The sequence below is a fragment of the Glandiceps talaboti genome, chromosome 6, assembly GCF_964340395.1.
Source record: "Glandiceps talaboti chromosome 6, keGlaTala1.1, whole genome shotgun sequence".
NCBI classification, from domain to species: Eukaryota; Metazoa; Hemichordata; class Enteropneusta; family Spengelidae; genus Glandiceps; species Glandiceps talaboti.
The window spans coordinates 8465088-8487477 of NC_135554.1; the positions used below are offsets into that span (position 1 = coordinate 8465088).

The 22390-nt window shown below is 34.3% G+C and overlaps 1 protein-coding gene across 1 annotated transcript in view; it reads left to right on the forward strand.

Annotated features, from left to right (window-relative positions):
• Positions 1–22390, forward strand: part of LOC144436793 (uncharacterized) — a 110051-nt gene that overhangs the window by 80015 nt on the left and 7646 nt on the right. The window contains exons 10-19 of the mRNA XM_078125655.1: positions 525–590; positions 3569–3659; positions 7323–7403; positions 13581–13641; positions 15705–16132; positions 17601–17648; positions 19162–19198; positions 20272–20360; positions 21114–21319; positions 21927–22050. Coding sequence (XP_077981781.1) covers positions 525–590; positions 3569–3659; positions 7323–7403; positions 13581–13641; positions 15705–16132; positions 17601–17648; positions 19162–19198; positions 20272–20360; positions 21114–21319; positions 21927–22050 — 1231 coding nt within the window. The remainder of the gene's footprint in view (positions 1–524; positions 591–3568; positions 3660–7322; positions 7404–13580; positions 13642–15704; positions 16133–17600; positions 17649–19161; positions 19199–20271; positions 20361–21113; positions 21320–21926; positions 22051–22390) is intronic.

Consider the following 22390-nt stretch of genomic DNA (forward strand, 5'->3'; position numbering starts at 1 on the left):
CAATACGTTGCGACAATAGTTGTAGTTTGTGTCTATCTCAGTAAACTGAAGTTAACATCATGATGTGAGTAAAGCCACGTTAGTGTGGAAACTTCATGACTAAGTCTTCTCAACACACACACTTAGGACTTTGTCTAACTATTCAGATTTCAAACTTGAAAATTATTATTGTACATAGTAATGGTTCAACCCAGTCAGATACTGTGAAATAGTCTTGCAGTGACATATTTCTCAATATTAAATGTTTTACACTGTGATTGGCTGGTCCTGTGTATACCGTACCAACACAGATTCATTTCGGACACAACTTACATGTACATCGGATGTAGTGTGTAGTTTTTAAGATATGAACAACATTATTACTTCACAGTAAATCATTTTATGTGAGGGTCATACATTGTATAATGAAAATGCCCCCTCTTCTCCCTTCCCCACTTCCCCTCCCCCATTTCAGATTGAATAGAATATCCCTAATCACACTCAGTGTCATCCAACTGGTTTGTGATGTATTTTTATTTTGTAAGGAACCCAACCAAAGACATGAAGACTGTTCTAGAAGAAATCAAAGGATATCTGCAAAGCTGGGCAAGGTATGTGGACTTGTACTACTCCTAATATACCACGCACAAACCAAGTTAGTGTCTTTGAACAGAAAATATGGACATACATGCAATGTATTGCCAGGTCGTACGTTCTACGTCACGACAATCCATGTTGACATCACCCAGTCTGGTTCAGAATCTGCAGTGCTTGAAATATGAGTCAAACCATTCCAATTAAATTGCTATTATTTTCCCAATTTTGCATATATTAACCATACAGAGGTATATTATATTTTATATTTAATTTACTCATTCTTTTCATAGTGTATTTATTATTATTTTATTCCTTTACTGCTTTTGTTATTCAATTAGTGTTATTAAAAAAATAATTTCATATTTAAGGGAAGTTAAATTACTTTTTTTTTATTTCTCGTTAGAAGAGAACCATGCCTCTTTTGTAGTGCATTAGATAATGGTTCTGTTAGTGGTTTTATGTCCTAGCTACTTTTATGGTAATGATAGTGGCAGACATTTTTTGAACTTATGGGGTTGTCAAATATAGATTTTGTCATTAACACACAAGGGTAAATTAATACACAGTGAGTATCTGCTGCAGATAGGCAGGCATGCAAACATACAGTCACAGGCTCGGTAAGCAGACACAAAGGCAGGGAGATAGGCAAGAAAGCAGACTACCAGACAATCAGTCTGACAAACAGGCAGGTACAGTAGGCAGTTAGACATACCGGTACTTACAGACAGACACAGGCAGACAGACAGACTGCCTGACTGACAGATGGACAGATGGATGGATGGATGGACAGTAAGATGAGCAGACAAATGGGCTGGAGACTAACAGATAGAGGCAGGTAGGCAGGCAAACAAGTATGCTGAGAAATAAACTTTCAAAAATTGTTGACATGGATAGAAGCTATTGTCAGTGAGATACAAAGAGGAAAGAGTAGGGGCACAACAATGACACTCTTCATAACGTAACGGTTACTTTCATTAAATAGTACTCATCACCTCATACAGATATTACAGATATAGATAGAAGGTTTAAGATAACATTGGTGAAATACAACCATGAAAAAACACTACTATATGTACAGTATTAGGTTTGTTTCAGTGAAGTGAGCTAAGGAAAGGCTTCAGGCAATGGCAGAATTAGGTAAAAACAACAGTATAATTGATGCAAAAAACAATGCTAGCGGGTACGGGTTATGATGATGCTTTCAGTTATACTCAATCGTTTCAACGTGTAGTATTCTATATGTGAATATACACCGTAGTCATGGGACGTTGGCTCCTGTGGTGTTTATACTTTGATAAATTACTGACACTAATTATATTGTATGTCTTTGCATGAAACATATCTCATTCTTGCCTTACAACGAGGAAGCAAACGCATCAGTGTTTTTTTCTCAGGTTGTAACTGATACTAGGAAAGAAATCCATCAGTCTTTGGTATTTTAAAATCTATTATTATTAGGTTACCAAGGAAGTCATTGGGAAGACTCTTGTGTTTTATGCATGTGATTGGCAATATACATTGAATCCATACAATGTACTTATATTACATGTTACAGTATATATAATATATATATCCAGATGTAAATAGCATCGGTGAAACACGATGAGTGAGGGTTTGACTCGGACAGGGCAAATAACAAAAAATGAACGGTTTTGAAATGTGTATGAGCAGTCTACTCACCATGTGCATGTTGTATTAGTTTTGTCTGATGTTATTACTCTCAAATAAATGCAATCCCAGCAGGGTCTCATAACATGTCATTTGTAGTAAAGAAACTATCAATTATGTAATCTCCTGATAATACACTAGGAAATTGCAGGTAGTAACAGGTCTGAAAATTATGACTTGAAAAGGTGTTTCATGTCGAAAAATATTATGGGACTTTGAAATTTATATAACCCCTGGTCCTGCAGACCTTTTGATAGTGTGTTAATAGGCTTGTGGAAACTGTCGCTATTGTTGTTGTTTGTATGGTGTCATGGCTGTCTGTCTTCTCAGAAGGTGTGTTCTAACATTTACAACCGAGATCACAGTTGTGTGTAAATGTAAAAGTACAGTCTACTTTTGGACCACATCGTTGATGGCTGACTCAATTCCATGGATGTTGTGTGACTGTGCTTATAGACACAACAGTGATCATGGTTGTATACTACTGTTGCTGTTGTGAGTCACAATAACATATAGTAGGTTTTCTTGTGATTCACCACATGTGACGTACATGTACACGTAGTGAGAAAGAGGGGAATACCACACTTTGATTTGTCATACCAAATCATGTATTTAGTCTTGTCACAAGAAATTGCTGCGGTGTGTACATAAGTGATATGTCAATATGACTTACAAGGGCACATTGGATGATCTTTTACATTGACTGCACTTAGTGCAATGCAGATTTCTACTCTCACTTCTCTTTTGATCTTTTGCTGAAAGTGAATTGATGTCTTCCTTAATCTAACCCCACATACATTTTAGTAAATTAGTGAAGGTACAATCATTGGTAAAAGATGTCCAATGTCGCTGAATATTTGTCACAGCAAAATATTACTAAATTAATGCAAGTTTGGGACCATAAATGGTCAAAATGTGGGTTACTTGTTTTTATGTGTCTTTCATTCATTAAGTTTGTGAGTATGTCTGTGTGCATATTTGTATGTATGTATGTATGTATGTATGTATGTATGTATGTATGTATGTACGTACGTACGTACGTACGTATGTATGTGCGTATGCATGTATGTATGTATGTATGTATGTATGTATGTATGGATGGATGGATGGATGTACAATCATGTATATAACTACAAGTTCATATGCATGTGTGTGTGTGTGTGTGTGTGTGTGTGTGTGTGTGTGCTTGTGTGCTGGTGCATTCAATTGATGTTATATGCTATGTAATGATATCAATGGTACATGACATTCTGTCACCTGTATATACATCATACATCAAATCAGTAACACCATCCCTATATTGTATTTAACTCTTTGTTCTCAGACTTGAAGTTGACAGTCACCGCAATGATGCCAAGAGATATCCTACTGGCTCCTATGTTGACATTGAACATCATTTACTTAGACTAGCATTGGTAAGTCAATCTATAACATTTACTTAGACTAGCATTGGTAAGTCAATATGTAACATTTACTTAGACTAGCATTGGTAAGTCAATCTATAACATTTACTTAGACTAGCATTGGTAAGTCAATCTATAACATTTACTTAGACTAGCATTGGTAAGTCAATCTATAACATTTACTTAGACTAGCATTGGTAAGTCAATCTATAACATTTACTTAGACTAGCATTGGTAAGTCAATCTATAACATTTACTTAGACTAGCATTGGTAAGTCAATCTATAACATTTACTTAGACTAGCATTGGTAAGTCAATCTATAACATTTACTTAGACTAGCATTGGTAAGTCAATCTATAATATAATATAGACTAGCATTGGTAAGTCAATCTATAACATTTACTTAGACTAGCATTGGTAAGTCAATATGTAACATTTACTTAGACTAGCATTGGTAAGTCAATCTATAACATTTACTTAGACTAGCATTGGTAAGTCAATATGCAACATTTACTTAGACTAGTATTGGTAAGTCAATCTATAACATTTACTTAGACTAGCATTGGTAAGTCAATATGTAACATTTACTTAGACTAGCATTGGTAAGTCAATCTATAACATTTACTTAGACTAGCATTGGTAAGTCAATCTATAACATTTACTTAGACTAGCATTGGTAAGTCAATCTATAACATTTACTTAGACTAGCATTGGTAAGTCAATATGCAACATTTACTTAGACTAGTATTGGTAAGTCAATCTATAACATTTACTTAGACTAGCATTGGTAAGTCAATATGCAACATTTACTTAGACTAGCATTGGTAAGTCAATCTATAACATTTACTTAGACTAGCATTGGTAAGTCAATCTATAACATTTACTTAGACTAGCATTGGTAAGTCAATCTATAACATTTACTTAGACTAGCATTGGTAAGTCAATATGCAACATTTACTTAGACTAGTATTGGTAAGTCAATCTATAACATTTACTTAGACTAGCATTGGTAAGTCAATCTATAACATTTACTTAGACTAGTATTGGTAAGTCAATCTATAACATTTACTTAGACTAGCATTGGTAAGTTAATCTATAACATTTACTTAGACTAGCATTGGTAAGTCAATCTATAACATTTACTAAGACTAGCATTGGTAAGTCAATCTATAACATTTACTTAGACTAGCATTGGTAAGTCAATCTATAACATTTACTTAGACTAGCTTTGGTAAGTCAATCTATAACATTTACTAGGCTAGCATTGGTAAGTCAATCTATAACATTTACTTAGACTAGCATTGGTAAGTCAATCTATAACATTTACTTAGACTAGCATTGGTAAGTCAATCTATAACATTTACTTAGACTAGTATTGGTAAGTCAATCTATAACATTTACTTAGACTAGCATTGGTAAGTCAATCTATAACATTTACTTAGACTAGCATTGGTAAGTCAATCTATAACATTTACTTAGACTAGCATTGGTAAGTCAATCTTTAACATTTACTTAGACTAGCATTGGTAAGTCAATCTATAACATTTACTTAGACTAGCATTGGTAAGTCAATCTATAACATTTACTTAGACTAGCATTGGTAAGTCAATCTATAACATTTACTTAGACTAGCATTGGTAAGTCAATCTATAACATTTACTTAGACTAGCATTGGTAAGTCAATATGTAACATTTACTTAGACTAGCATTGGTAAGTCAATCTATAACATTTACTTAGACTAGCATTGGTAAGTCAATTTATAACATTTACTTAGACTAGCATTGGTAAGTCAATCTATAACATTTACTTAGACTAGCATTGGTAAGTCAATTTATAACATTTACTTATACTAGCATTGGTAAGTCAATATATAACATTTACTTAGACTAGCATTGGTAAGTCAATCTATAACATTTACTTAGACTAGCATTGGTAAGTCAATCTATAACATTTACTTAGACTAGCATTGGTAAGTCAATCTATAACATTTACTTAGACTAGCATTGGTAAGTCAATCTATCACATTTACTTAGACTAGCATTGGAAAGTCAATCTATCACATTTACTTAGACTAGCATTGGTAAGTCAATATATAACATTTACTTAGACTAGCATTGGTAAGTCAATCTATAACATTTACTTAGACTAGCATTGGTAAGTCAATATATAACATTTACTTAGACTAGCATTGGTAAGTCAATATGTAACATTTACTTAGACTAGCATTGGTAAGTCAATATGTAACATTTACTTAGACTAGCATTGGTAAGTCAATCTATAACATTTACTTAGACTAGCATTGGTAAGTCAATCTATAACATTTACTTAGACTAGCATTGGTAAGTCAATCTATAACATTTACTTATACTAGCATTGGTAAGTCAATCTATAACATTTACTTTTACTAGCATTGGTAAGTCAATCTATAACATTTACTTAGACTAGCATTGGTAAGTCAATCTATAACATTTACTTAGACTAGCATTGGTAAGTCAATCTATAACATTTACTTAGACTAGCATTGGTAAGTCAATCTATAACATTTACTTAGACTAGCATTGGTAAGTCAATCTATAACATTTACTTAGACTAGCATTGGTAAGTCAATCTATAACATTTACTTAGACTAGCATTGGTAAGTCAATCTATAACATTTACTTAGACTAGCATTGGTAAGTCAATCTATAACATTTACTTAGACTAGCATTGGTAAGTCAATCTATAACATTTACTTAGACTAGCATTGGTAAGTCAATCTATAACATTTACTTAGACTAGCATTGGTAAGTCAATATGTAACATTTACTTAGACTAGCATTGGTAAGTCAATCTGTAACATTTACTTAGACTAGCATTGGTAAGTCAATATGTAACATTTACTTAGACTAGCATTGGTAAGTCAATCTGTAACATTTACTTAGACTAGCATTGGTAAGTCAATCTATAACATTTACTAGGCTAGCATTGGTAAGTCAATCTATAACATTTACTTAGACTAGCATTGGTAAGTCAATCTATAACATTTACTTAGACTAGCATTGGTAAGTCAATCTATAACATTTACTTAGACTAGCATTGGTAAGTCAATCTATAACATTTACTTAGACTAGCATTGGTAAGTCAATCTATAACATTTACTTAGACTAGCATTGGTAAGTCAATCTATAACATTTACATAGACTAGCATTGGTAAGTCAATATGTAACATTTACTTAGACTAGCATTGGTAAGTCAATCTATAACATTTACTTAGACTAGCATTGGTAAGTCAATCTATAACATTTACTTAGACTAGCATTGGTAAGTCAATCTATAACATTTACTTAGACTAGCATTGGTAAGTCAATCTATAACATTTACTTAGACTAGCATTGGTAAGTCAATCTATAACATTTACTTAGACTAGCATTGGTAAGTCAATCTATAACATTTACTTAGACTAGCATTGGTAAGTCAATCCATTCCTGTTACATGATTAAACCGAGACCAAACAAAAACCAAAAAAGAAATTGATATGATGAATGGAATAGCGTTGAACTTTGACATTGTAGGAAATTATGGGAGAATCCAATATGGCTGTCAATTTGAATGTGTTGTACTGGTATAATTTCTATGTATACAGGTATTTTTATTTTAGAATTAAGACTTTCTTTAATTCACAATCTGCTTGCAGGTGAGTGAGATATCGCCGAGGGCTAACCTGAAGTATTCAATAGATGTGCAAAAGCCGCCAGAGATCCGACTGGCCGCCGAGGTTGGTAACAAACCCCTCAGCATTATCAGTCTGCCTTGGGAGAAGCATTTCCAACAACTCAAAAACTCAAAACCAGTAAGATAATACCATCTAACTCTCTCTCACTCTCACTTGCTCTCTCTCCCTCACTTTCTCTCTCTCTCTCTTTCTCTCTCTCTCTGTCTCTCTCTGTCACTCTGTCTTTCTCTCCCTTTCTTTCTCTCTCTCCCTCTCTCTCTCCCTCTTCCTCTCTCCCTCTGTCTCTGTCTTGTCTCTCTGTCTCTCTTGCGCTGTCTCTCTGTCTATCTCTCTCACTCCCTCCCTCCCTCCCTCTCTCCCTCTCTCTCTCTCTTTCTGCTAACACAACATAATGTTGACATTTTGTGCTTCACCTGGTAGTTTCCAGGAGCAAACCTGAATAACACCAGGGGTGTGATAACTTTCTCAGAGTTCTCTCTTACTTTCACCACAGTGTGTACACATATCACATACCTCATTTTGGCTATTTCTCAATTAACACTCACCAATAGGAAATGTCCAATACCAATAAACTTATTGTTCAACATCTAAAGTTTATAGTAAAGATGGATGAACACAGTTTCCAGTGACATGCAAAGTTTTTCCTTCAGTGCAAATTTCTGCTCACCACAATGCATACTACAGATAATGTCACCTGCAGAATCTTGCGACATCACTGTACTTTCCACTTCACAAACTAGGCTGGACGCTCACACGCAAAATCTACCGGGGCCTCAGTCTGTTGTAATTGTCAGCTTTCTCTAATGCGATCCAAATCAAAAAGATTCTTTCTTTTTTTGAAATTTGGTTTTAAGCCATACGTTATTAAGTTACGTTTAGCCTCAATCTCCAAAACACTAGTAAAGTCTACAAAGATATATTTATAATAAGTAATTTTGATATCATTTTTTTACCTCTATTTCAAAACGTTGTACAAAGACCTTTAAGTGTTTTCTTGATTTTAACTTAGAATTTGTTGGAGTTTTAGCAAAGTATTAGCCAAAGTTTATTAAAAAGTTTATTTGCCGAGACATATTTCCCATTATAGATAATTTTTTTGTCTTGTAACTTTGCACAATGAAGTGATATTTTTATTTTGTTATCAAAATTTTTGGGCCAAAAATTAGTCCATTGACAACAGAGGATTATTTTGTACCAGAATATCAGAAATGATACATTCTTAGTGTCGCTGCTGCTCTGGGAAGGTTGTCATATTTAAACACACACACACACTTACAACACATTGCAAGCTGCATGCATCTCTTAAAAGCACTTTGATAACAGCATCAATTTGTTTTCACGCTCTCCGTATTTGTGATGGCCCTTCACCTATGCGCATTTTACTCTTTTTTTTCTTCTGCACCAAAAACATTCCATTGATGTATTATTCACCAACAGAAAAGTGCTGATTATCTGAGAGCTTCTCGATGTCAGGTGACATTGTGTCGTGAAACTGGCCTATGTTGATTCAGTGTGTGTATGACCCTGTCGACCTTTTCATTGACACAGTAAGAATTTAGATTCAGAATGTGTATTAAGAATTGATCGGGAGTCTCTAAAAAGTCACCAAAAGGTCATCGGCAAGCTGCTCTTATAATGTCATCTCAGATTAGTAGCAATTATTAACCTTTGATGTAAGTTATTTTTAGCGTAAAAATATTTCTCGTGATGGTACATTGTATATACATTGTTTTTAACCAGTTTTCTACACAACTGCAAATTACAAGCATGTACCACAATCCCTTTGAGTGCCGTGTGTAATTCAAATGTCAAAAAAAAAATTGTTTAGTCATTTGTTGATTTTTCAGCTGAGACTGCATTTCATTACCCCAAAAATTCAATAAATTGTAGACGTCGGAAAGATCAATGGTCTCCACGTGACATGAATATCAAATTTCTATTTTTTAAATCTGGCTAGATGGCTGTCAGTGTTTTGTTGCATTATTTTCTCGTAATATTAAACAAAATGACATCGGTATTGTTAAACTTAAAAAACAAAAAATAAAAATATATGAATGAAATGGTGTGGCAAAATTCCAAACATACCAAGAATGTAAGATTTTAAAGATAAAATGTGCTTGGTCCAAACAGAAAGTTGAAAATAGCTGATGTTTCAATATTAATTAACAACTTTAAATAAAGAGCCCAATATTGCATTGTGATCGTAGAGTACTATACATGCATAAACCTACTGCCAATAACATATGGAAGAAAACTTGTTGAGATAAAATTACTACTGTTGTCCAATAAAATGATAGATAGCCGACATTTTTGGAATAACACTGTATGAGCTAGTCTAGTCTTCTATATGCATTATGATCACTATGGTCTTTTCCACCATATAGTCAAATGAGCACAACTTTCCGTTTTTACTCGAAACCACGATAGTTTAATGATATTGGAGTGTTGATGATGACGGTGTTGCGTCCCCACATGATTTAGTCAAACACAGCCATATTTAATTGAAAATTAATAAGCAGCTGTTGGAATGAAATAATCGATTACATCTGTTTGTCAGTTTGTGATGTATTTACTACTGACATGCACTGTTCAGCCTTTCCCCAGCAGACAGTTTAGCCAGATCTTTGGTAAAATTTGTCAATTTGACTATACATGGAGAAACTAGTGATCACGGAAAACGTCGACAAGCCTAGCACCACTGAAAGTGTGGCAAGTACATTTTGTAAATCTATAATCATGTTATTATTATAGTATACTAGCTGGTATGTGGAGCTGTTTAAACTAATTTCTGAATCAACATAATTATATTGATACTAGGGATGCTTTATGTTACAAAGTATTTAATAACTAGGTAAAAATGTGTCAAGTTAACCGAGTCTCAGATATATCTAGGGATGTCCATTTCACGACACACGTCATTTAATAAAAAAAGTGGTAATCCACTGTTCAGAAAATCAGCACTTTTTGTTTGACTGATAAATATCTTTACTGGTTTTTAATCGAATGCCCCAAATGTTTCTCCCTCTCCCCCAGTTTTTTGTGTTGATGTCCTTACACAGAATTTAATTGTTTATAAGAGAAAATTAAGTTCTGTGAAGGTTTGAACTACAGACACCATCATTGTAATTTTAGTTTTTGCATGTATCCGTGTTTGATTGACTGTACAGAGACTGAATTTCATTAACGTTTACATGATTGTCTGTTAATGGTCTGATTAAAGTGCCCATATATGGATAATATATTATTGGTATTTAGGTTTTGATTTTTTATTCATAAAACAATTTTTACTATGTTTTCCTAGTTGAAAAAAGAATTTGAAACATATACCAAGTCTGTGTTTGTAACCCAATTAATTGCATAAAAGCTAGAAAGTGTCTGAAAAGTTTGTTATTGTACGTATAGTAAGAAATATTTCATGCATTTTTTTATTTTTTTTGCAATTTATTGAGTTACAACATAGTAAAGTTGTTTTATGAATATAAATACCAATTTTCTTACATATGGCCACTTTAAATCTGATGTTGTTCTCTTTGGTTTTGTTAACGATAGTTTTGTTTTGTGAATTGTTTGTGTTTTGTACATGTTTACGTTCTTATCTTGATCATTGCCCTCAACTTTGACATGGATTCACAGATTGATAGTGTAGTTCCTACATATGGTATCATTACGATTTACACCTCCAAAGTTGTTTCTCTAGAAGCAAGAGATGCAATTTAAAATTCATCCACAGCCACCCACACAGTCATTAACAGCATAATCAATCACAAAATTCTAACCATTAATGCAGTCCCTCATATTAAAAAGTGAGTGTTTAGTGGGCTTGTTATGTAACATCCAAATATGGTAAATTTGTCACCTCAGGATGCTACTTATACACTGTTTACATCACTCTAATAGTTGGGGTTCACTAATCGGATGAACAACTGTTTGTGCAGATTGGGGGACTTTGACCAGACGTGGTTTAGTTAGAGACCACCTTGGCATCCAGACTATAAGCTTGATACAACCAGATCTGTACATTGTACTGTAATCGTTGAATACAAAATTCAAATAACCAACCAACCAACCACATTGATCATGTTAACTATAATAATATGATGCACCTCAGAAATAAAAATCCTAAAAAAGAGTCAATGTTAAAAAAACATTGAAAATACATGTAGACTCAAGGTCAAAATGAATACCCATGCAAATCAAGCAATTTTAGAATCCAATATGGCCGCTGAATATCAGTCTATGGAATAGTACAAAATTGTCAATTTCCTTGAAAAGAAGATAGTGAAACCCCAAATATCTTCTCTTTTTTTTCATTTCAAAAGGAACAGGAATATTCAAGCTTTCATGTACCAAAGTTTGGAGACATTTTAAAATATTCAATCTTAGGGAAATTTGTCCCTGAGGCACATTCTTCTATACCCTGTCTAGTACTTCTCACATTGTAATGCAAAGAAAGCACGTGTGTAATTTTTAATTGCAACCCAAATTGTAAATAGTAGCTATCATGGTATACAAACCACCCATCACAGTTAAAGTTATTAAAATTGCAAGGAGGTGCTTCGTAAAATTTAAGATTTATTTCACAGCTGCATTGGATGTAATTCTTTCTGTATAGCATGTTTGGTTGTTAAAACGCAATTCTAGTTTAAACGTAAGTTGCTGTAAAAATGATATACCCATCTATTTCACTCCATCAGTTCAATGATGAAAAAGCTATGAAACGTAAATGGGGACAACTTTTAAATTGACATCCCAAGATTCCAGCTTCTTCATGTCTGTGGTAAATCCTGTGTCTGTCATTGCATTTCCTCATTCCGGTTGGAAAACATGGACAAAATTAAGAGCTGAGAAATATGTAGGATTACTTCATTATTGTATTTGATACAGTTCTGACTGTGTTGTTTTGTATTCTAAGGAGATAGTTTAACTTCTGTAGAGTGGCGCCAGTCTTTTTTTTTATAGTAGTGACTTTAAATTCAATATTGATGCTGGAGTTTATGAGGCATTTCCTATTTTAAGTGACCCAGATTACATGTCACCATGTAATTGCCTGCATGGATTCAGTATGGTCCACAGCGTAATGTAATACAAGATGTGTACAGAATTGTTAAGTTAAGACCTGTATATATGTGCATCTAAGAATTGTTAAGTTTAGTCTTGTATATGTACTTCCATGTAAAAAAAAAATAATTGTAATTTTCGCTCAGCAAACTTGTTATAGTAATACATGTATATAAACAATACTTTTAAATGAAAATATGTTTTATAAAAATAATAATAATTTCAATTTTAAAAAAAATATTCTAAACTGTTCAGGTAGAGGTCGAATTATGGTTATTTCTCACCATTAAAGATGAGGATTTTTGTGAACATAAGTTTTATTTGAAAAGCATTTTGCTCTAGCATACACTTCTGGTTATGAGTTCAAGTTATTGTGTTATCCTATATTTTAGTTAGTTTACAGTGTTTTCTGTTTGCAGTCTAGAGAGAAAGAGAACGGTACCACCTTTGTACCACCTCCTAGCTTATGACCCTTCCTAGTTGTTGAATGATCTTGACAGTGTTGTCATACTTAACATGCCCAGCAGTGGTTCAATACCGAAACGTAAACTTTCATTACTATTTCACGATTCAGTCACGTTCAACCCACTTAGGTTTTACAACGTTGCATGGTGAATCATGCATGATCATGCATGGTTGAAACAATCAGAAAATATTTGTCACTGTGCCTTGATTGGTCCTGTGTACTGACATCACATCTCTCCACTTTGCTTATTGATCTACCATATTGAAGTGCTTAGAGAGTATCATTTAACACGGTCTGTAGATTTCAAATCCAGTCAAAATTTATACTCTTTTTTTTGTTTCAGATCGGTGTTCATAATAGAGTGAACTATTAAACTCAAATTGAACTTGAAGCATGTGTCTATCATAGCAACACTATCAAGATTGTCCAAAAACCTTGAAGCATTCTAAGTTAACCCTTTCCTCCTTATTTTACAAGAAAAATAAGACTAGCCAGTGTAAGTCTGAAAGGTGCAGTCATTGGTCCACTAACCACTCACAGTCATTGGTCCACTAACCACTCACAGTCATTGGTCCACTAACCACTCACTACCCACTACACAAAGAGAAACAATGACTGAATCTTTCTGGTTAAGTCACCATATGCAACAGGACTTTATTATGGTCTTTTTTTTCTATCATTTTATTCTATATAAGGAGTCCAAAAAGAAGGAATATTGGAGTAAAGGAACAGGGTATGGACACCGGCACAGACCAGGTAATATCTTGATTATATGCCCTGTCTATATTATCAAGGACTAATTCAGTTAGATTTATTGCTGCCTTTCTATACTTGTAGTGATTACTGTTATTAACTTACATTATATTTTTGGAAATGATGGTAAATGTGATGTCATCACCTGAGGTTTTCCCATAAACCCTTGCAGGAAACCCCAGCAGTAAGGTTTTGTACAAGATTTCAAATTGATTAAGTTACCATTGTGCCATTTTGTCAGACAAAATCATCAATTTAAGAATACTAAAGGGAGAAATAATCCTGTGTGACTCTCCTTAAACCTTTTTTTATCCAGTGACCTAGCAATGTTAGCCTGTGAAGTTGTTGTGTGTTTGTCAGCTTTCCATATTATGGCTATTAAGATATCAGAATCAACACTTAACTTGAAGACAAAATTTCTTTATGTATGTCTGTATGTAACTGTGCTTTGATTTCACTGAAATGTAGATCCCTTGATTTCACGCACTCTGTAACTGAAAGTCATGATCTGACTTTGAATTTTTGTAACCTACTTGCAAATGGGCCGGAGGCCTGGAAATGCAATAAAACTATGTCTGTCTGACAAGATAACATAAATCTGCTATTAAGATAATCTTGCCTTAGTCATGTTATCTCTAATATTTTATGGTTATATTATCAAAAATCATGATTACTATATTGGAAAGTATGCGGATTTCAGATATCCTGCCAGAAGCCATCTTTTGAAATTCCAATTTTCTTACATCGTGGCCATGCAATCCCCTCCCCCTCCCCCTCCCTCCTACCCCCTTCCCCTCCTCCCCAAATAGATTAACTCTATTGTAGCAATGATTCAGAAGTAATGGCACACTCTATCAAGGAAGTATTGACTACCTTGAAGTTTATCAATTGCAGAACAGTTTATGTTTTATATCTCTCAAGGGCAATGACTAAAGTTGTGAATCCTTCAATTAAATAGATAGCGCCCTCTACCAATCACTTCTTTTTAAAAAAAAGCGACAATATTTTCACTGGAAATTGTTAAAATACCAATGATTCGACCTTGTAGTCAGAGGTTAATATTATCCATAAGAAGTAAGAAGTAGAAATCGTGAACTCATTAGAAGTGCTCATTTTAGGGTGTTGACCCGAAAATCAGTGATTTGATTGGGAGAGTACATTATTCATGGTGCGTTCCAAGAATCAATAGCACAGTAAAATAAAGTTACTTTGAAATCACGGTCAATTGGAAACTAAATGTAACGTTGATTGGATTCATTCCATCATACTATGTAACAGCTATACACAAAATCATTACTTTAATACTTTACAATGTGTGCGATATTACAAGTAGGTGTATAATATGTAACAAAACAGTTTCAAAAAAATGCCTCCACTTGCAGCTAATACAGCTAGCTAGTTTCAGGTTGATAAAACAACATTTTTTGCTCAATGGGTAGAGTAGCTCCAAATCTAAACTAAAGTAGTAAACCCGGCCAGGAAAGGGGGGGGGGGGGGTCCCACTGGTGTGGTAGGGGTGTGGCTGCCAAACCAAAATTGAAAACTGTAAAGTGGACCCCATTTTAGACTCCTTATCTCAAAAAATACAGTACCCATTTTAGACCAAAGGGTTAAAAAACAACCCAAAGGGTGGCACATGTACCAGTACATATACCCAATAGGTGGGAGTACCCCCTCCTTACCGGTAGGTCCTGGGGGAGTAACCACTAGCAATGTAAAAAGCTTTTTTTTGAGGCTTGCCACATCCTACCGTATCCACTATGACTTGCTCTTGTTGTAAATAGATATCTGAATGGAGTCTGCCTGATACGGTTATTTGCATATCGAAAAGATTAGGCATTTGCATAATTACCGGTATCTAACTCTGAATCAAAAATTAGACAGTACTGAATTTCACCAAATGTTTAGCAGTCATATGATTTTCACTCTTAGAGTACAAAACTCTCTTTACTTCACAAATGACATTCCCAAACAAAAGAAAAAAGTGTCTTTTCTCCAACCTAAACAAAGTACATTTCGATCAACAGTTCGTAAGTTTATTTCTTCATTGTTTCCCCTCGTCACAGGTTGGGACATTGCAGCCTACATTGCAGCCCAGAAAGAAAAAGACAAGCAAATAGTGTCCGTCCTCAATAACATTTTACATGAACTCAGACACATGTTTCAGAGCCTCGGTCCAACCAACCTCAGCCAATCCAAAAGCAGTTCAAGAGAGACTAGTAGTTGCAAACTGCCAGCAGTAGCATCTACCAGTTATGCAAGTACAAGTACTGCTACCTGTAGTGCATGTAACAATGTGAGCGACAGCAGTGCTGACAGCAACCTAAAAGTGAATGCAAGCGCATGCAGCAGCGGATACAACAGTGCAACAACAAGTAGTAGTAACAGTAGCAGTGGTAGTAGTAGTGGCGATGAAAGTGGTGTGGAACCAGTTGATCCTGTTGCAGACGTGTACAGTATACTTGAGGGATCTGCTATAGTGCCTTTTCTAGAGGTAGGCAAAATCTATTCCAAACCTTATAGATAGTTTCATAGAACATTTTGTGATGTAAAGTAATGTGTTGAACTATTTCCCGAAGGTGAATCTTCTGCAGGTGATAAATCAATAATATACTCAAGCTGATTAAACTCTTATGTGTAGTGGTCAGTTTTAATGCAACAACAGCTAGCAGATCAACTATCGGCAAGCAAACACAGACTTAACATAGGAGTCAACTATTATTGTGATGTGTTGATGTATAAGCTATTAATAAAACATTGAACCTACCTAACACACAGTGGAATTAGTTTCCTTAGGTGTTGTGGGGGTGTGTCCGTACCTGATAGCAATTATGAAACATAACACCTTGTTATAGCGATGACTACCTGGTCAGGCAGACATTATTACTTCAAGGCTGTGCATAGTCTATCTGCTAGACATCAAATGTTCTTCCGAATATAGAATGCGACACACGCCCGAACATCGCTATCGAGGATGGAACATCCAAGGTCTAGCAAATGTCATCAGGATATAAATAACTGCCAATCAGAGAACCGTATTAGCGACAAGCACAAACAGAGAACAATAGCTAATTTTTCATGCATATTCATCTTAAAGAGGGGCTTGTAAAAATAACCACCAATGCGTTAACTAAAATGTGTGAATGACAACGTCTACACACTCATCAAACACAATTACCATAAACTAATAAGACATAGTAATGACATAAATGTGTTTGTCAACACCTGCATGCAGAGATTGGATATATTAAAGTATATATATATGCATACATGGCCCAACCCACTAATCTCAATGGAATGTCCAGTCTGAAAATGACATTTGCTAGACTGTTCTGGCAAGCCCTCACTGCGAACTTTGTTCGCTTATAGTATCGAAAGAAAGCCTGAACGTCTAGCAGCAAGACTAGGCTGTGTGTTACATCTGTACTGGCTGTAACTAGAGTATTATTTTGTCAATCAGATAACCAACAATATATTCACAGATAATTGTTAAAATACCAATAATTAGATATTGTACATGTTGATTAGAGGTCAGTTTTATCCATAAGTAGTACAGTAACTGGTTGAAATTAGGATCATGCTGAGGTATTTTTCAGTTGTCTTAATCAAAAATCAATGTTACTTAATTTATTGTACCATCATGCACATACAACTACACAATTATGTTTACCCACAGTTGATTCAATAACTGTTAAGGGGTGTAGAATGTTATTATTATCGTGGCTAAATCATTATTATAGAAATCAATTTTTTTTAAAACATTCTAGTTGCAACTAGTGCATCTTTAAAGAAAAAAACGAAAAAAAAAAAACCAACCTTTTTTTTATTTGTAGTGGATAGTTCTTTAAGTATATAAATGCTTGTCTCCCAAGAAGTCCAGTGAGGGCCATGATCCCTCAATGTTTCAGTGTTATAAGTAGCCACTTTTATATAATACTACCTTTCCCTGGTTTTCTTTGCAGTCATACTTAAAAGATGTGTCATTTCTTGAGATCTGTAGGCATACAATGGTAAGACATGTATTTATTGAATGATGTTATGTAAGACTGAATCCTCCTTAGTAAAAGTAATAGTTTGTACGGATGCGTGTGTGTGTGTGTGTGTGTGTGTGTGTGTGTGTGTGTGTGTGTGTGTGTGTGTGTGTATGTGTGTGTGTGTGTGTGTGTGTGTGTGTGTGTGTGTGTGTGTGTGTGTGTGTAAAAGTGTAATCTGTATCAGTTGTAAAGACTGAGAAAGTGATGTATATATAAATAGTTATATGAATGAATCTGATGTAACTACAACTGCAGATATCAGACCATGGATGAACAAAACCTGTTACAAACAGGGAAAGTAAAATGAATTGGATTAATAACACTTGGCTCAGCATGTTGGAAGTACAGAGAATTGTATTACATTTTATAATTTGATATATAAGAACAGTTTTATGGCCACTTTACATACATGTAATAGTTCATGTTCACAAACAAATTTTCGGTTCCTGTGGCATTTCATGTACACATAAAGAGGCCATAAAACTGTTCTTATCAAACCATGGTGTGTAATACAATTCTCAGTACTTCCAACATGCTGAGCCAAGTGTTATTAACCAAAGTCATTTGTTTACTTTCGCTGTTTGTAACAGGTTCCATTTGTCCACAGTCTGATGTCAACTGCAGTTGTAATTACTGTGTATTAGTTTACTAGGATAACTGTTAATCTGTACGGTCCAGATATGGGGTCTTGTGAACTTGACTAAATTTAGGATCTGTGGAGATAAATTTGAATGCTACATGCCATAGACTTTTACATATTATCTAGGCAATGCACCTCTCTGACCGACACACTGCTGTCCTTTGATAATGAGAGAAGAAGGTAAACATGGTTTGCGTAGATAGTACATATAGTATATCTTGTATTGAATCACAGTGTATGAGATAAATTAGGTTTAATGTAAAAATGGGTTTTTGGTGACCATTTTGTGTTATCTCTTGTACACAAATACTTATGAAAAGGAATCATAATATTGATGCACGGCTTTTATAAATTCACAAATTTCCAGTTGATAGTCTGAATAGTAAAAAATAAATCATTGATTACAGATTTCAATTTAACATTTAGATCAATTGAGAGTGGAATATCCAGGCAGCTGGCCTTTTCATCAAAAGAAATCGTTTCTATGTCAAATCATTATTTATACACAGCGCCCTCTAGTAGCACTCATTTTTTTCCTTTGTTTAATATTGTGTTTGAAATTTTAACATATTGACTTTGCATATAAAGTGTAAGACAAAGAGTGAAAATACTTTTGAATTAGAGAGAATCAGGAAAAGTATTATGCAAATCTTACCCTGTATACTGACCACTTCACCCTAAAGTGTACAATCACAGTTGATCTCCATCATTCTGTCCGAGTTCAAAAACATAGTTTTAGAAATTAGATATAAGAAAATTAGAAATAAGACCATTGTTTGTCAGTCTTGTTGGAGACATCAAGTCATATACTCAGCTGATACTAATGAATGATTGTGTATTTTATTGCAGTTGTACAAAGCTATATTAGATATTATTAGAGAAATTGGTAAGTCTTCGTTTTGATTTCTTCTCGCAAAATGGCAGCCATAATTGTCATAGAAATGCACACTTTTCCTCTTACCATATTAGCGTGCATGTGTGTGTGTATGTGTGTGTACATGTGTGTGTACATTTTGTATGTGTGTGTGTATGTGTGTATGTATGTGTATACATGTGTGTATGTGTATGTGTGTGTGTGTGTGTGTGTGTGTGTGTGTGTGTGTGTGTGTGTTGAACGTAGAAGACTTGTTCATACAGATAATTACATTTGGAATAATCTTGGCTTGGTGTTTCACTCGTGTAACATAACATTTTATGCACACACTCAGTCAGCTTCTAATTCAATTAGTAACAATTACATAGGTGCCATGCACAGTGGGGAGTAGAAGTAGTCAAGTTGATATGTTGATTATCAGTTAGAAAATAAACAATTGCAGCCAATAAATCATCAAGTCCAGGTGGCATGTTTTTAGAAGAAGCCTGTTTTTACTGCACTGTGAAAGAATAGCAATGCTTATCAGTGTTCAATGTGATTGGGCAAAGGATTCTGCTGTGTTTATTGTGTCTCTGTTATTGTTAGTATAGAGTTGACATATGTCTATCTGTGTGTTAAAAACATAATGTTCAATGAGTGAAACACCAAACCATCATGATTTCCACTGTATATTTTAATGTGATTACTAAATGATATATTCTGCCAATGATGACAAATGTGAATGGTCAAATTACACAAGATGATGACCCTTTCCGTCCTTATGCTGACGGCAGAATATTTTTGTTAAGTGTGTGTGTGTGTGTGTGTGTGTGTGTGTGTGTGTGTGTGTGTGTGTGTGTGTGTGTGTGTGTGTGTGTGTTTGTAATTTTTTGCATGTTTTTTTAAGATATTGTTTTTTTCTGCCCATGATGAAGCAAACAAACGTTTTAATTTCCATGACGACAAAATGTTCCGTCCTATACTGATGGCAGAAATCATACACAAGAGTTCAAAACATAGTAAAAACCTTTAGTATTATTTTGCTTTTCTCCACCAATAATGCTATGTATAATATATATATACATATATATGTCTTCATTACCTAGCTATACAGCCTAAATTAGTGGGTCTACTCTGTGCCTTATCACATCAAAGTCAGTCTGTCTATGACCTCTTGGAAGTCTTAGAAGGCAAGGTAGGAAACTATTGTATGTATACTTTGGACTCTAAAAATCCATATTTGTATTAAAGTTACATTTTGTATGTCCTGGTGGTAAGATGCTTTTGGAAGTTGTCGAAGGACAGGTGTGTATCTATGTGTACATTTAATTCTAAAAATCACAGAAGCTGTTCCTGTAAGTTATAATAAGTTGGTTTTTGGGATTTTAAATAGACAAGTTACATGTTAGGTATCTTATTTATTGGCGGTGTAGGGTTAGGGAATAACCACTCTAAACCCAACCCATTCCATCCTTTCCAACCAGTGAATCATTTCATGCAGGTACCTATATACTGTAAAACTGGAAAGTTTCACTTGAGTCATTGCCACTTATTTCACAGAAAACAAAAATGGATGACTAATGGGTATTTATTTTGGATTTTTAATGCTTAAGACAACTCCCCTGTATTTTCCTACTTGCATATTACACTGTGAAATAGCATCAACCAAGTCCATGTTTGTAACTCAGTAAATAAAAATATGCTAAAAAAGTGTATAAAAATTTTCATTGTATTATTTAAAAAATTGTTTAATGTTTGGTAATTTATTTAGTCACAAATAAAAATTTAGTATATGTTGTTTCACATTGTCTTTCCAAGTATAAAGACACAGTAGAGTTGTTTTATAAATTGAAAATTCAAAATAAATAATTATTTCCCATCTATGTGGCCACTTTAACTACAAGATACATTCTCAATTTGAATTTTCCTCGTATGTCACTTTCTATAGGCCAATATGTTATTGGAGCGCATGGGACAAGCAGCCAATGGGAGCATACCAAAAGCACCCAAGAAAGACCACCCAAAGGAACAGAAGATTGAAACGTGGGTGATACATGATTTGTTTGGACCCATTGAACATATTGTACAAACAATACCAACAGATCCACCAAAGAGTTCTGTAGTTGAAAAGACGGCTGAAGAAAAACTAGCAAGGTATGATTGACATTGTAACCAATGCATGCACTGAACAATAACATGTTTATTATCATTAAAAACAATTTCATATTCAATATGTGGAGAATCATGAATTTTAGCATTTTTCTCTCTATATTTTTTTTTTTTGTAAGTTCATAGGAAATATGAAACATTAGTTTACATTTGAACAGCATGTAAAGCAGTGTGGTATGCATGTAGAGGGCATGTAATATGCATGTATACTTAGCATATGATGTAAATTTTGTACATGTGATGTGCATGTACTTAGCATACGATGTACATTTTGTGTGCATGTGATGTGCATGTACTTAGCATACGATGTACATTTTGTGTGCATGTGATGTGCATGTACTTAGCATAGTGTATGATGTGCATTTTGTTTGTGATATACGTATACAGTCATGTACTTGGCATGAGATTGTGATGTTCAGTTTGTGTGCATGTGATGTGCATGATTACATGTACTTCGCATGTCACGTTCATTATGTGCATGTGATGTGCATACGCTTTGTCTATGATGTGCATTTTGTGTGCATTTTAGACTCGAGTCATCTTCATCATGTTGAAGACGACAGCTGACAAACCTAATTATTTTATATTTCAGGGGATTTGTTGCGTTATTTAAGTTGGTATCAGATGCTGTTAATCGTTACGGTAAATCAAACCAAATCAATGCTAATGCCAATGGTGATTCAGAAGCAATGGACTTTGCTGAATCAGCTGAAGAGGTAAGTACTAAGGCCAAATAAAAAAAAAGTTGTTTGGTTCCGGTTACCCAACCCCCACGTAGTTTTTTCACGCTGACCCTAAACTTTTTTTTTTACGTATTTGAGAAATATAATAATAAAATCGTGAAAATCGTGGAGTCTCGCAAGAAATAGCGGGTGCAAAAACTGACACCAACCTAAAAAGACAATATAAAACTATTCTTCCAATCTACAACACAGAGACCATTTGGAAAACAATGGAAAACCTGAACTAGACACTCATACACATGAAAAAAAAATATATGATAAAATAAAATAAAACATCTACCTACCCCACCTATTTTAAAATTGAATGTAATCG